The sequence below is a fragment of the Diabrotica virgifera genome, chromosome 7 (assembly GCF_917563875.1).
Source record: "Diabrotica virgifera virgifera chromosome 7, PGI_DIABVI_V3a".
NCBI lineage: Eukaryota > Metazoa > Arthropoda > Insecta > Coleoptera > Chrysomelidae > Diabrotica > Diabrotica virgifera.
The window spans coordinates 85,032,369-85,049,064 of NC_065449.1; the positions used below are offsets into that span (position 1 = coordinate 85,032,369).

The 16,696-nt window shown below is 32.7% G+C and overlaps 1 protein-coding gene across 3 annotated transcripts in view; it reads left to right on the plus strand.

The window, feature by feature from the left end:
• LOC126887697 (sodium leak channel NALCN) overlaps window positions 1-16,696 on the plus strand; it is a 157,311-nt gene that overhangs the window by 7,151 nt on the left and 133,464 nt on the right. For all 3 annotated transcript variants that reach the window (XM_050655351.1, XM_050655352.1, XM_050655353.1), the window contains exons 2-4: window positions 2,093-2,235; window positions 8,752-8,937; window positions 14,312-14,535. In XM_050655351.1, the coding sequence (XP_050511308.1) occupies window positions 2,131-2,235; window positions 8,752-8,937; window positions 14,312-14,535 (515 nt within the window). In that variant the 5' untranslated portion in view covers window positions 2,093-2,130. The remainder of the gene's footprint in view (window positions 1-2,092; window positions 2,236-8,751; window positions 8,938-14,311; window positions 14,536-16,696) is intronic.

The window sequence follows — 16,696 nt, forward strand, 5'->3', positions numbered from 1 at the left end:
TGTAATGTCAGATTCGGGTTCAGCATAATCAAAACTAAAATAAAAATATTTTTTATCAAAATAAAATGTTGAATTCACCCGTATTCTTAACATTATTTATACAGAACAATTGTTATTGTTTAAACAATTAATAAACAAATAGCGGCGAAATTTGTGAGTAGAACTTTTTACTTTAACATATTTATAAACTAACAAAAAAAGTTTTAGAAAAATATAACCTTGTTTGATTTTTTCCGAAACATTGTATCTTTTCGTTCTAATTGCACTCCCCTATATACCAATTTTCAGACAAATCGGAGGTCCAAAATTTTTTTGCTCCAAAATTGAGTGATTTGAAATGAAATGACCCATATACATTGTAAATTATGATTCGGCAATGCTCCTAGTAGCATTTAACGTGTCTGTTTGTTTATTTCTACTGCATCTTGATTGTAAATTTAGTATATAATGTAGTTATATATTTGTAGTTTAGTAAAAAATGCCTTTTTCTTCAGAATAGAAAGATTACTATCAGAGATACGAAAAAAATGTTTAAATATGAAATTGTTTATTATTTAATTCCCAAGAACTTGGTTTAGCAAAAAATTTTTCTACGGCAAAAATTAAGTGAGCTATTGACAATTAAAACTAGTAGGTACTAACATTCAAAAACCACCTTTACCAACCCTTTCAAAGTCGCCTCTTTTTGCGACTGAGAGTTTTAAAAGGATTTAATATTAATAGCCTTATAGAAATTGTAAAAACCTACAAAATTCTTCTTTACCAAACTCTCTAGGATAAAAAATAAAAAAGTGAGGGTTAAAAAACCAATGCCTATATTAAAAAAAATGGAGAAATCCTGTTGGAAGCATAATAATGTAATAAGTTAGCGATGTTTTTTGTATGGTGTACGTTAGAAACTTATATATACTTATACATTGATTTATACTAAACTCATGGAACTATATAACATACGAATACGTATACATAATTTGCGTATACGTGTATCCGTAAATTTTAGGCGGGACGAATATAAATGAATATCTATAATTATTACATAAATCATCCGAATCAAATATTATCCTCCTTAAGCATTTTTTGAGCAATTTTGGGCAAATTTAAGCATAAGGGCATTAAGTTCCAGTACTTATTAGACAATCATGATGTAATGCATCTGAACAAATAAGTTCACTCTTTTTAAGCTTTTTTATAGGTTTTGGCAATAAGGGGTAGTCTTCACCCTTCAAAAATAAATTTTGAAGGGTTGAAATACTCAGAAATTATATTAAGAATATCAAACCATTATCACATAAATCATCCGAATCAAAGTTTATCCTGCTTAAGCATTTTTGAGAAGTTTTGAGCAAATTTGAGCAATTTGGGGGAGTTTGCACACTTAAAAACTGAACTTTTAAAGGGCCGAAATAGTCAATAAATATAGTTGCAGTATTAGACAATCATTATGTAATGCATCTGAACAAATTTCATCCTTTTTAAGCTTTTTTATAGATTTTAGCAATAAGGGGTAGTTTCCACGCTTAAAAAATAAAAAGCGGCCGTCAGCACAATATAGATTTTGAAGTAGAGGGTAAGGTGAACTTAATTCCAAATTTTCATGCAAATCGATGTATTCTATAAAAATTGCGAGGTTTTGTCCTATTTTAAGCTTCATTGCTTATTGCTTGGACTAATAATAAAAATGTTCGAGTATTTAGAGTTCGACTATTTTGGACGCAGCATAGTTTTACAAATTTGAAATGTGTTTTGCAGACACTAGATGGCAAAATTGTTATGCAAAAACTATTAAACTAATCCTAACGAAATTTATCACACGTTTCAGTCATAATATTATGGTTTTTCTAGGCGGAATATGAAGGTTGTAAGTTATGTTCTCAAGGGGTCGAAAAAATTCGAATGAAAAACCCCATTTTTTCACTTTTTTTGCAATTTACCTACTTTGTACTTATTATTTAATTACAGTAGTACATAACTTCTGGGCCCCCTTTCTTCCCATCGAGGTTTAATTTTTATTACGTTTTTGTAAATAGGATTCGGTAATAAAAATACTTGAGAATTTTTATTTGTTAAAAGTTATTAAGTTGTTTATTTTTAGGTAAAATTCGTTCGAAATTTATCCCGGAAAGAATCAAGATGATGCTAGGAAGGAAGCAGAGCTTAAAAGGGGAACCAATTTTGGCTGATTATGGACCTGATGAGGCTTTCAACGAAAGCGCAGATATTGAATGGGTGAACAAGGTAATTATGTTTTGTTTTGATGTATGAACTTAGAATTTAAGTTAGTTTTAAGATTTACTAAAACGATAACAACACACCCAAACCTAATAACGAACAACAAAGAATAAAGAATTGCATTTATAAAATATCTTGTGAATGCAAACACTTTTATTTAGGTGAAACATTAAGACCATTCTGACCATTAAATGTTAGTATAAGTGAACATCGATCTTATATGAAAATAGAGAATTTGATAGATCTCAAATATTTAAACACGCATGGAAAAGTGAACATACACTTCAATGTGTCATGTATAGACCTAAAAGAAATAGATGACAAAAAGAAAATAATCAAAGAAGCTGCTACTATGATGTTAAAAATGAAACTAATTGCGTCACAAATTCTTCAGCAAAATGTAGTAAGATCTAGTTACAATTGACGATTACCTACAATATTAAAAGAATAAATTAGTAGTAAAAAATGCCACTAGGTACATATTAATAAATCCATAACATATCGACGATATACAGGGTGTTTCATTAATAATTGTCCATATAGTAACTGGAGAAACCTTAGCACAAAATACAAAGATTTAACCTAAAACACTTAAATAAAATGTGGTTCCTTACTGAGTTACAGGGTGTTTTATCTAAAAATTTAAAAATTATTTTTGTTCAGCATTTTAAAACTATTCGACGTATCCTTTTCATACTTGGCAGGAAGTATAGGTACTGTACAAACTACTAAATTATGTTAAACAAACGTTTCTGTATATTACCAGAGGCGTACGACGGGGGAAAGTGAATGGTTTACCCTTTCCAAATTCTACGCCACTGGCGGAATTGCTATTTTGGTTCAATTTTTGGATTCTCCAATACTCTCTATGAAAATAATATACTCCTCATTCGTAACGATAAAGTCGTTAGTTTTCGAGATTTTTGAAGTTAAAAATGAAACGACACGGTTATTTTGATTAATGTATTGTATTTAATTCCAAATATCTCGAAAACTAATCATTTTATCGTTACGAATGAACAGTATATTATTTACATAAAAAGTATTGAAAATCAAAAAATTACACTAAAATAGCAATTTCGTCAGTGGCGTAGAATTTGGGAAGGGTCAACCAGCCACTATCCCCTGTCGTACGCCTCTGGTAGTAGCTAGAAACGTTTATTTATCTTAATTTATTAGGGTGTACAGTACCTACAATTCCTACCAAGTATGATAAGGATACGTCAAATAGTTTTAAAGTACTGGGTACAAATAATTTTTAAATTTTAATCATATGAATCATATCGTAAATTAATCGAAATAACCGTGCCGTTTCATATTTAACTTGAAATATCTCGAAAACTAATGACTTTATCGTTACCAATGAGGAGTATATTATTTACGTAGAAAATATTTGAGAATTTAAAAATGGTACTAAAATAGTAATTCCACCAGTGGCGTAGAATTTGAGAAGGGTCAACAATTCACTATCCCCTGTCGTACGCCTCTGGTAGTAGCTAGAAACGCTTGTTTATCGTAATTTAGTAGGCTGTATAGTAGTCGCACTTTCTGTTAAGTATGAAAAGGATACGTCGAATAGTTTTAAAATGCTAAGCAAAAATAATTTTTAAATTTTTAGATAAAACACCCTGTAACTCAGTAAGGAACCACATTTTATTTAAGTGTTTTAGGTTAAATCTTCGTATTTTGTGCTAAGGTTTCTCCAGTTACTATATGGACAATTATTAATGAAACACCCTGTATAGGGTGAAGCAGATAACTGGCCTATTAGAAATATCTCGAGAACTAAAGGCAACAGGATCATAAAAATTGGAATAAAGGGATTTTGAAAGATGATCTATTAAATGAAAATATTTTCATCTCTTTGCAACTTCCGGTTATACCGCTTGCTTATAACTTCGTTTTTTTTTTAATGGGACACCGTGTATATTTTTACATTTTTGGATTCTCTTCGATGTCTTCTTTCTTAAAATATGAGGTTTTTTAATATTATACAGGGTATTTTAAAAGATAATTACGTTTTTTTATTAATTTCATAGCAACATTCACACCCTGTAGAATTGTAGTAGTTTGACATCTAAAACTCTACTTACGTTCAAATGATTTTTAATATACTCTACTATTGTTAAGAATCATTAGTATAGCTAAATTTTTAATTTTAGTATACCGGTTTGGTCGAAACTCGGAATGAGTATTTTCTGAGCTTTCTTAAATAGAACACCCTGTATTTTTGTATTGTAATGAAATGATATTTTATAGTACTTTTTTATTTCTTAAGCATTCCCTATACCTAACTGCTTTAATTTGTGAGTTATTGGTAATAACTAGCTAAACAATAATTGCAACAAAAAATACGTAAAATTTTATTAGGTTGGCCGTGAAAAAACTCAATCCCAAATAATTTTTCAGAAATAAATACATATTAATCCAGACTGGTCCTTAAAATTACCAATAATTGTTTAGCTATCAAAATACCTACGTAGTTAAGATTGTTGGTGCGACCAACAATTAAGCACAAATTAAAGCAGTTAGGTATAGGGAATGCTTAAGAAACAAAAAAGTACCATACAATATCATTTCATTACAATACTAAAATACAGGGTGTTCCATTTAAGAAAACTCAGAAAATACTCATTCCGAGTTTCGACCAACCCTGTATACTAAAATTAAAAATTTAGCATTACTTATGATTCATAACAATAGTAGAGTATATTAAAAATCATTTGAACGTAAGTAGAGTTTTAGATGTCAAACTACTACAATTCTACAGGGTGTTAATTTTGCTACGAAATTAATAAAAAAACGTAATTATCTTTTAAAATACCCTGTATAATATTACAAAACCTCATATTTTAAGAAAGAAGACATCGAAGAGAATCCAAAAATGTAAAAATATACAGGGTGTCCCATTTAAAAAAACGAAGTTATAAGCAACTTCCGGTATAACCGGAAGTTGCAAAGAGATGAAAATATTTTCATTTAATAGATCATCCTTCAAAACCCCTTTATTCAAATTTTCATGATTCTGTTGCCTTTAGTTCTCGAGATATTTCTAATAGGCCCTTTATTTGCCTCACCCTGTATGTATATGTAGGTACCTAATACATATAAAATTAGACTTTCACGTTAATAATTAACTAGATTAGAGTAAACTAAATTTAAGATCAAATACTTACCATGTCGGGATAGTATTTATCATTTTTTCCTATTTTTTACTCATGATTTACAATAGCATCAATAATGAGAGAATTTTACTATCATGAGTAGGTATTGTGGTTGTCTTTTTAAAAACAAATCACATGTTATGATTTATCTGACGGGCATTCTTAAGTAAAAGTTGATTTCATATGTAATCAAATGAACTAACTATATATCTTCCAATAAAATGGTCTCAGGAATTCTACACCTTTAAAATATTGACAATATCATTTTAAAGTCGGCCTAAATTTTCAGAATGAAAGAGACAAATAAAATTAAATTATTAAGATTATTTCATTCATAGGAGATTCTGACCAATAAAAAGCTACAGAAATCTAAATTAAATCGATAATTTTTGATAATTTCCCATCGTCAAGTATATTACGTCAGATGCCCTTCGTTGCTACGAAAAAATACATTCAGTGACATTAATGACAATTAATGTTTTAAAAATTATAAAAGTGATGACTTTCAACCGTGAAATATTTATAACAACTGTGTGTTTAATTGTAATAATTTTGTACTTACATAAATAAATTACAATAAAATTTTGGTTTTGAACAGTTTTATTCATGAAATAATCGCAACAAATTGCACTCGATCTCTAAAATTAATAGAGAATTTTAGAGCTCTTGTGCAATTACTACTGATTATTTCATTCATAGGAGATTTTGACCAATAGAAAGCTACAGAAATCTAAATTAAATTGATAATTTTTGATAATTTCCCGTCGTCAAGTATATTACGTCAGATGCCCTTTGTTGCTAAGAAAAAATAAATTCAGTGACATTAATGACAATTAATGTTTTAAAAATTATAAAAGTGATGACTTTCAACCGTGAAATATTTATAACAACTGTGTGTTTAATTGTAATAATTTTGTACTTACATAAATAAATTACAATAAAATTTTGGTTTTGAACAGTTTTATTCATGAAATAATCGCAATAAATTGCACTCGATCTCCAAAATTAATATAGAATTTTTGCCCTCGTGACACTTTGACATAATTTCACTCGCCTTCGGCTCGTGAAATTACAATTGTCAAAGTGTCACTCGTAAAAAATTCAATAATTTTAGAGCTCTTGTGCAATTACTACTGAAAACTTTTCGTATTACTACGTAACAAAACAAAATAATTTCTTTAATTTGTAAATTAAAAATGAATAACCATTTTCAATTTCGTTGCAACTACATCCGCATCATATTCTAGTTCAATCAGAGAGTACAGCAAGCACCTCTAACGGTTTCGAAACTTATTAGTCTCTCATCAGGAGGCACATCTCTCTGACCCAACCAGGACAAACCCCGGCGTGCAGTCACGGATTGCAACGAAGTAAATTTGCAGGGATGTCCTAGCGGCAACTGCTAGCAAAAGACTAAGTTTTCAATCTAATAGCACATAAAGCAACACCAAAAATATTACTCCACATCTCACCACATTGAAAACAATGGGAACCTTCTCTGGTTACACCCCCGAGGCTTCTAAAATTTGCAAGCCATAACGGATGCTGAAACTAAAGAAGATGAGGGAATTTACAATTTATAAAGTGTAAAGTGCGGTAAAGTTCCAACGAGAATGGTCCCCTTCCTACTCCAATCAGAGTAAACATGTAAATCAAAAATGAATAACCATTTTCAATTTTGTTGCAACACGAAACTACAGCCGTATCATATTCTAGTTCAATCAGAGAGTGGAGCAAGCACATATACCGGTTTCGAAACTTATTTAGTCTCAGCATCCGTGACCCGTCAAAATAGCCCGGTCAAAACAGCCCCGTCAAAACAGCCCCGTCAAAATAGCCCGAACACAAAATAGCCTCGACAAAATAGCCCGCAAACAAAATAGCCCCGACAAAATGGATCGCACACAAAATAGCCCCGGTCAAAACAGCCCCGGCTAAAATAGCCCCGGCTAAAACAGCCTCTTATAAACAATTACATAATTAGTTATACAAGGCGTCCAAAACTTTTTTTTTAATTTAAATTATTTGACAAAAAGGAAGAATGTATTTAATTTATTTAATTTAAAATACATTTTACTGTTGCCCGAAAACAGAAAAAAATGTTTATATCATAAATAAACATTGATTTTCTATTAACTTAAATGTTTAAACTTCCAAGAGGCAGGGAAGACAGGACTCGAGTTCTCTGAAAAGACCATTTTTATTTAATGTGGTTAAGATAAACATTTGAATTGAGGATAATTACCATTTCCGAAAAAATGTATTTTTAAGGAATGATTTCATAATGAATTCTGAAGGGAGCTTTTTTGACGGGGCTATTTTGTCGGGGCTATTTTGTCGGGGCTATTTTGTCGGCGGGCTATTATTCCGCGGCTATTTTGTCTGCAGGCTATTTTATCGGAGCTATTTTGTGTGCGGGATATTATGTCGAGGCTATTTTGTCGGAGCTTTTTTGACGGGGCTATTTTGACGGGGTACCCTCAGCATCAGTTGGCTTGCAAATTTTAGAAGCCTCGGAGGTGTAACCAGGGAAGGTTCCCATTGTTTTTCAATCTGGTGGGATGTAGAGTAATATTTTTAATGTTGTTTTATGTGCTATTAAATTGAAAACTTAGTCTTTTGCTAGCAGTTGGCGCTAGGGCATCCCTGTCATTTCGTTCGTTGCAATCCGTGACTGCACGCCCGGGTTTGTCCTGATTGGGTCAGGGAGAGCAGCATATGTGCCTCCTGATGAGAGACTAATAAGTTTCGAAACCTGTAGAGGTGCTTGCTGCGGTCTCTGATTAAACTAGAATATGATGCGGCTGTAGTTTCGTGTTGCAACGAAATTGAAAATGGTTATTAATTTTTGATTTACATGTTTGCTCTGATTGGAGTACGAAGGGAACCATTCTCGTTGGAACTTTACCGCGCTGAGCAGATGGGACGTGAATTATAAATTGTAAAATTGCCTCATCTTCTTTAGTCTCAGTATCCGTTATGGCTTGCAAATTTTAGAAGACTCGGAGATGTAACCAGAGAAGGTTCCCATTGTTTTCAATCTGATGGGATGTAGAGTAATATTTTTAATGTTGTTTTATGTGCTATTAGATTGAAAACTTAGTCATTCTTTATTCTTTAATTTGTATTTTGAGAAATATTTCCGAACTTAATATTGAAACGTCAAAATAGACGTATTTTAAACAGAAATTTTTATTAATTCCCACTAAAAATAGTAAAAGTAACACAAAGTCAACTAGTGTCAATTATAGTTATCAAAATATATTCTAAGGAAAAAAACTCTATAACATTCTAAAAATAGGTACAAATGTACGTAAGTTTAAGTTTAGATAGCTACAATAATTATTTTTATTTTCAGAGATGGGTACGACGTTTGATGAGAACATGTGCTCTGTTAAGTCTGGCCTCTGTAAGTTGCAATACTCCAAAAACCTTCGAGAAATTCCATTTTATGCAGACTACCACCTTTTCTGTCGATGCTGTTGTCACAATTCTTTTTACCTCCGAAATGATAGCCAAAATGCACATAAGGGGAATTCTGAAGGTAAGAATAAATGTGTTTAAAACGTCTTTATCTACACATAATGAAATCTCGAACATATCCGATACCAAGTACATCCAGTGGCGTGCTGGAACTTTTCAAGCGGCCCGGTGATTTTATAGGAAAGCGGCCTCCCATCCTCATGTTACCTTCTATAATCAGAATTTTTTATTCATTATTTATAATGGAAACTTATTTGACCGGCCGCGGCCTCTTGGTGATTGCACCGATTCATTTATATGGCCAGCACGCCACTGAGTGCATCCCATCATCATCATCCAGCCTTCTGCGTCCAAAGTGGAACATAGGCCTCCCCTAATTCTGAATCAGATTAAAATAAACTGTCTAATAAAATTACTCTATCATCTGCGTATTTCATTACATTGGGCTTCATTATATAGCTTGGGATTAACCCCAAGATACCAAATAACCAACACAGAATTGCGCCGTATATCGGGAGTACCCGACGCAATCAGAAGAATATCGACCTTGAAATGGAACTGGACAGGGCATGTCGCGAGAGATGGACGAAACGTATTCTCGAGTGGAGACCCAGACAGGACACCTTTCGGAGTAGAGGACGACCACCGACAAGATGGACAGATGACCTGAAGCGGATATGCCAAAATTGAATGTAAGCGGCTCATAACAGGAATTTGTGGGGTGAACTACGGGAGACCTAGGTTCAGCAGTGGACAAGTATAGACTGAATGATGATGATGATATAACTACGTTAAATCCATGTCAATAGGAATTGTCTCTGGAAAAGTCATGTAATACAGACTGTTTAATGTTTGATTAGATATACTCCAATGAAGGAATCGGTAAAATCGGCAACATTGCTTAAAAGAATGAGTTGCATTGTCACTGTAGAACGACGAATGACTGAATGAATCAGCCGCAAATAATTTGCTCAAGACAGGAATTTGTGGGGTGAACTACGGATAATGATGATGATGATATAGCTACATTAAATCCATGTCAACAGAAACTGTCTCTGTAAAAGTCATGTAATACAGACTGTTTAATGTTTGATTAGATATACTCCAATGAAGGAATCGTTAAAATCGGCAACATTGCTTAAAATAATGAGTTGCATTGTCACTGTAGAATCTAGTTATAGAATCTGGGCTAGTGTACATCGGCACTAGTTACTTAAAACAGGGTTAAAGATGTAAATGGCGCCGGAACTATCCAAAAGGATCTCCCCGGCAAAAATGCCATACGATATTATTATTACTGTAGAATGACGAATAACTGAATGAATCAGCCGCGAATCATTTGCATTAGGTGAGCAGCAGGGAAGCAGTGTTGCCATTTATAGTGCGAATATCTAATTGAATACTAAATAGTCTGTATAACTAGCCATGTAGTAGTATAGATCTATTTGACTACTTACTTATGTATACAGTGTGGGCCAAAGAAAACAGTCCACCTCGTTTTTTGGCAATATTTATTAGATTTTAAGGAAATGAAGAAACAGGTCGATTTTTGATCTAAGGGGGACACATTTTTACGGTACATATATCTGTCATTTGTCAACCCCCTCCCTTCCATTTCCCCCACTCCTTATTTTTAAATAGGGAATAGGGGTCGTGTACTAGCTCATTTAAATGGTTGTAATATCAAGGTTCAGTAATATAAACATTAACATAATTATTTATACAGGGTGTCCAAGAAAAAATATTTTAATTAAATTAATTGACACAAAAAGAAAAATGAATATAATTTATTTAATTCAAAATACATTTTACTGCTGTCACAAAATAGAAAAAAAATGTTTTTTGATAAACAAACATTGCTTTTCGCTTAATTTCAATGTTCAAGCTGCCACTCATCTGCCTCTTGGTAGGTTGAATATTGAATTTAAGCGAAAAACAATATTTATTTGTCAAATAAACATTTTTCTCTTTTATCTGGCAGTATTAGAATCTATTTTGAGTTAAAAATTGCATACATTCTTCTTTTTTTGTCAATTAATTTAATTCAAAATAATTTTTCTTGGACACCCTGTATAAATAATTATGTCAATATTAATATTACTGAATAGAGAATTTAATAACCTTTCAAATGAGGTAGCACACGACCCCTATTCCCTATTTAAAAATAAGGATTGGGGGAAATGGAAGGGAGGGGGTTGACAAATGACAGATGTATGTTCCGTAAAAATGTGTCCCCTTAGATCAAAAATCGACCTGTTTCTTCATTTCCTTAAAATCTAATAAATACTGCCAAATATCGAGGTGGACTGTTTTCTTTGGCCCGCTTTGTATTATGTATAATCTCACTGTATAATCTCAATGAGTTCTTCGGTAATTATATTAGTGCATCCTATTGTTAAAATATTAATTAATTATTGGATGGATTAATGGATCTAAAACTACTGTAATTAAAAGTACTGAATAATAATTATTAAGGTTATTCTTTATTTAAGAATAGGTAGTATTGTTTTCAGAAGACAATAATGATAATCAATATATTTTGTTCAAATGTTAATAAAACTTTTATACTTAAATACTTAATTTAAAATTAAGGTAAGGATACAAGACTATCGAAGTAAGTTGAGTTTTATTCTTTTTTTTTTCAATATGACTATCAAACTGTACTTATTATACAGGGTGTAACAAAAATACAACTCATAAATTAAATCACATATTCTGGGACCAAAAATAGTTCAATTGAACCTAACTTACCTTATTAGTCCAAATGAGCATACAAAAAAAGTTACAGCCCTTCGAAGTTACAAGATAAAAATCGATTTTTTCCGATATATCGAAAATTATTAGAGATTTTTTAATGAAAATAAACACGTGGCATTCTTATGGCAGGAACATTTTAAAAAGAAATTATAGTTAAATTTGTGCACCCCATAAAAATTTTATGGGATTTTGTTCCCTTAAACCCCCCCAAACTTTTTTGTACGTTCCAATTAAATTATTATTGTGGTACCATTAGTTAAACACAATGTTTTTAAAACTTTTTTGCCTGTTAGTACTTTTTGGAAAAGCTAGTTTTTATCGAGATATTTTGAATATTTGTCAAATCCACCACATATTTGTATACTGTTACGTACGATTGTAGAGACCTGGTAATAATATGAAATTTTTTTTATAAATTACAGTTTGAGGTATATTTTGAACCATATTAGAAAAGAAGCCACATCCCGATAAAAGGTGCCTCATCGGAAAAATACTAAGAGGCAAAAAAGTTTTAAAAATATACTGTTCAACTAATGGTACCGCAATAATAAATTAATTGGAACGTACACAAACATTTGGGGGGTTTAAATGCACAGAACCCACATAAAATTTGTATGTAAACATATTAAAAAAGAAGCAGCATCTCGATTAAAACTGGTTTATCGAAAAAATATTAAGAGGCAAAAAAGTTTTAAAAACATTGTGTTTAACTAAGGGTACCACAATAATAATTTAATTGGAACGTACAAAAAAGTTTGGGGGGGTTTAAGGGAACAAAACAGGGGTGCACAAATTTAACTATAATTTATGTTTAAAATGTTTCTGCCATAAGACTACCACGTGTCCATTTTCATTAAAAAATCTCTAATACTTTTCGATATACAGTCGAACCCGCTTATTGGAATAGCCTTCGTGCCAATCAAAATTATTCCTATAGCCGGGATATTCTAATAACCGATCATTGGTCGCTAGTAGAAACGTTTCGGTACCTCAAGTTTCTATTCCTTAAACCGGGATATTCCTTTAAGAGGTATTCTAATAAGCGGGTTTGACTGTATCGGAAAAAATCGATTTTTATCGTGTAACTTCAAAGGGCTGTAACTTTTTTTGTGTGCATATTTGTACTAAGGTAAGTTAGGTTCATCCAAACTATTTTTGGTCCCAGAATATGTGATTTGATTTATGACCTGTATTTTTGTTACACCCTGTATATTACATTAAGATCTACACTCAACATATTATTAGAGTACGTTTTCTTAAGCTAAATATTCCTAATAGACCTTGGGCCCACACTTAAAATCATGATTACCCCCCTTATAAGAATTTGTTTATTCAGTTATTCATGTCGAGTCTTACAAATTTTCTTCTTCTTCTTCTTCTTTTTTTTTGTATAGACATGAGACTCTGTCTGTTTTTTCAATGTGCCTCTAGTAAGTTGTCGTTCCATCGTTTTCGTGGTCTTCCCACTGATCGTCTTCCTATTGGGGAACCGTCTCTCGCTGTCCTGACTACCCTATTTGTTGTCATTCGGCTTATGTGGTCATTCTATTCTATTCTTCTGTTTCTTACCCAGTTATTAATGTTATCCACCTTGCATCTCCGTCCTATATCTGTACTTCTATCTCTGTCCCATAGTGTCTGACCCTTGATTTTTCGAAGGGTTTTCATCTCCGCTGTTTCGAGCAATCAATTTGTCTTCTCTGTGTCGGGTCGTGTTTCTGCCGCGTACTTTCGGTACTTCCGTACTGTTCTAGTACAGAAAATTTACAGGAGGGGTGCGTCTAGTAAATATAGAGGTTTCTAAACTTTATTGCGCCCGACAACTGGAGCACCGTTAAAATTTGTCGGACAATATTACTAGTAAATTGTAAGTTTTTTTGTCAAACAGTCCTGCAAAAATCAGCTGTGAGGGAACCTATAAATTTTTATGACTCTCCTTTACCCCTTCCTTATATTTATGTGAACCACCAACAGCTTGAAATGCTTGAATACGTAAAATAACACAAATATCTTGGCTGCTGGTTCAAGAATCAACTTGATTATAAACAAGAAGTAAGAGCGAGAATAGATGTATCCCGACAAGGCTTTATCAAAATGAAAAGCTTATTATTTTGTAACAGTAGCATTAATATGTCTTAGATGTCGTTTTCTGCATTGCTATGTGTGTTCAATACTTTTGTATGGAACGGAGGCCTGGACCCTCAACATAACGCTGATGAACAAGTTAAAAGCCTTTGAACTCTGGCTTTATACAAGGATCTTGAAAATACCTTGGACAACCCACACCACCAACGAAAATATCCTGAGGAGAATAGGTACAGATAAGGAGCTGCTAAAGATCATCAAAGTTAGAAAAGTTAGTTATCTGGTACACAGAAAAAGTACCGCCTCGTACAACTGATCATGCAGGGGAAGATTGATATGAAGCAAAACGGGGTCCCGGGATCCAAATATCTTTGTTTAGAGCTGCCTTGGAGAGTGACAGATTTGGCAGCGTAGTCGCTAACCTCCACTAAAGGATAGAGCACAACAAGAAGAAGATTGAACTATAACTGTTGTATGCTGGTAATTGTATTTTGAATGCGAATACAGATCTAAAAACTGAAACGTTAGATAAAATTTTTATTTTTTCTAGATATGAGTTTAGAAATAATTTAATCATTATCTTCTTGTTGTAGGGCGATCGACCTTACCTAAAAGACCATTGGTGCCAATTTGATGCAAGTATGGTGTTTTTCCTTTGGATATCAGTTATTTTGCAAGTTTTTGAAATGCTTAGCATAGTTCCAAGATTCAGCTACTTATCTATATTAAGAGCACCGAGACCTTTGATCATGATAAGATTTTTGAGAGTATTTTTGAAGTTTTCTATGCCTAAATCTCGGATAAATCAGATATTCAAGTAAGATTTTTATTTTTTTATTACGAAGGTTGTTTTGAAAATTTTTGGGTATATTTGTTACATACAGTATAGGAAATAATTTAATTTAGGTATGTAATTTCAATGATAAGAAGAGAGAGACATATTTAAAACGATATTGGTATATAAGGCCCTCTCACCAAACCCATGCGTTTCGTAGTACGTTATGTTACTGGAAGAGTATCGCTGCCAGGTAATCGAAGTCGAAAATCGTATGATGTTCAAATTGTTGCAGTCTATAATACAAGAATAAAAAACCGCTAAACGCCGTAAAAATGAGTGGCGCATAAAATATTCCATCTACAAAATATCTGATATGAATGTTACGTGGCGCGAAAATGGATTTTCATTTGATGCAAAACAAAATTCTAGTTTTATTTTAAAAGATTTTTCCATAATATTTGCTAAATTTGAAGTAAACGCGCCACAAAAGAGTAACTTTGATACAGTTTGAATTTTGAAACTCTTTTGTGGCGCGTTTACTTCAAATTTAGCAAATATTATGGAAAAATATTTTAAAATAAAATTAGAATTTTGTTTTGCATCAAATGAAACTCCATTTTCGCGCCACGTAACATTCATATCAGATATTTTGTAGATGGAATATTTTATGCGCCACTCATTTTTACGGCGTTTAGCGGTTTTTTATTCTTGTATCATGAGTTTTTCAAAGTTATTTATAAATTAAATGTATGAAGTTGAATGCAATGTTCCTCTATTACACGTCAAGCTTTATAAATGGTCACCTTTGTTGCATTATCTCCCAAATGATCTAGTGTCCATCGAATGTCCAATAGATTTTTTTCTATTCGAAATACAGTACAACCTGCCATATCCGGATCAATGTGGCGACAGACCGATCTGGATATGAAAAAATCCGGATATCAAGACCACTACTTCTTTTACAGTCTATGAAACGTTTTCTCCTTCATACATTCCAGTAATCAGCGCCGTCAGTAACTTTCGTCGATAGACACGTTTTATAGATCCTATAATACATTATTTGGCCATCTTTTAGTTCTTCTTTTAGTGCGTTGTCCAACAACAGGACTGCCTTTCTCGGTAGATTTCGGTAGATCCGGACGGCGCAGAACCGTCCGGATATGGGGAGGTCCGGATATGACAGGTCCGGATATGACAGGTTGTACTGTAAATTGAAAAAAAATATATTGAGATGGCCGGTAAATGAAGTCGGATTGCCCGTTGCCAGATCAAATTTAGCGTCGTAACCACTACAACTACATAAACCATTTGGGGAATAATCGTTAATTGGATTATACTTTTGTATCTTAATAACTTCTAAACGGCTTAACCGATTTTGATCAGTAAACATGAGTTTGAAACGTATTGACCAGTAGTATCTGATGGATCTAAGGTCAAGTATGATAACTGAAGCTATTACAGGAATTATTGAGCTTGAGAAACCGTTTTTCCTACAAGAAATAGATTTTATCATATTTATGAAGCCTATAACCTAAAAATTCGAATTTTCCCGGATATGAGGTATACACCGTTAGATTCGTCTTGAGTCCTTCTACAAACGCTAAGTTATTGGCGCAATTCGTAGGTTGAAATGCTGAGTAATTGTCGAAAAACCCAAAGTTTAGTTTTTCAGTTTTTCGGCTATACTGAGCCGTGTGTATGTCTGATCCTGACGGCTTAAACACCATTTGAAAGCTTAAGTCAACACTATTGATTTGATGTATTTGCGGTTCTCCTACCTCTTCTTGATTCGAATATATATACCCCCAAAAAATATGCCGTTCTGTACCTACCAAGTCCTATTTATAGCTGGCTTATGGGTGGTCAAAAGTCACAAACTACACCGGTTCTAAATCGGCCCTGACCCCCTCTTTAAACACAGAGAAAAATATCAAATCGGTTTAACTTTCAAACACACATACATACATATCCACAAACATTTTCCCTTTTTTAAATACAAATTGAGTAACATTTCTAAGCTCTATAACTTTTGAATGGTATAACCGATTTTCAAAATTAGACATGCGTTGGAAAGGTAATGATCAGTTCTATTAGAAGCCATAAAGGTTGGACTTAAATTTTTAAACTTTTTGGGAGTTTTGGGGACGAGAACGAAAAACAGACTCTAAATATGAAGGGCCTTAAAATCTACACCCTTGGA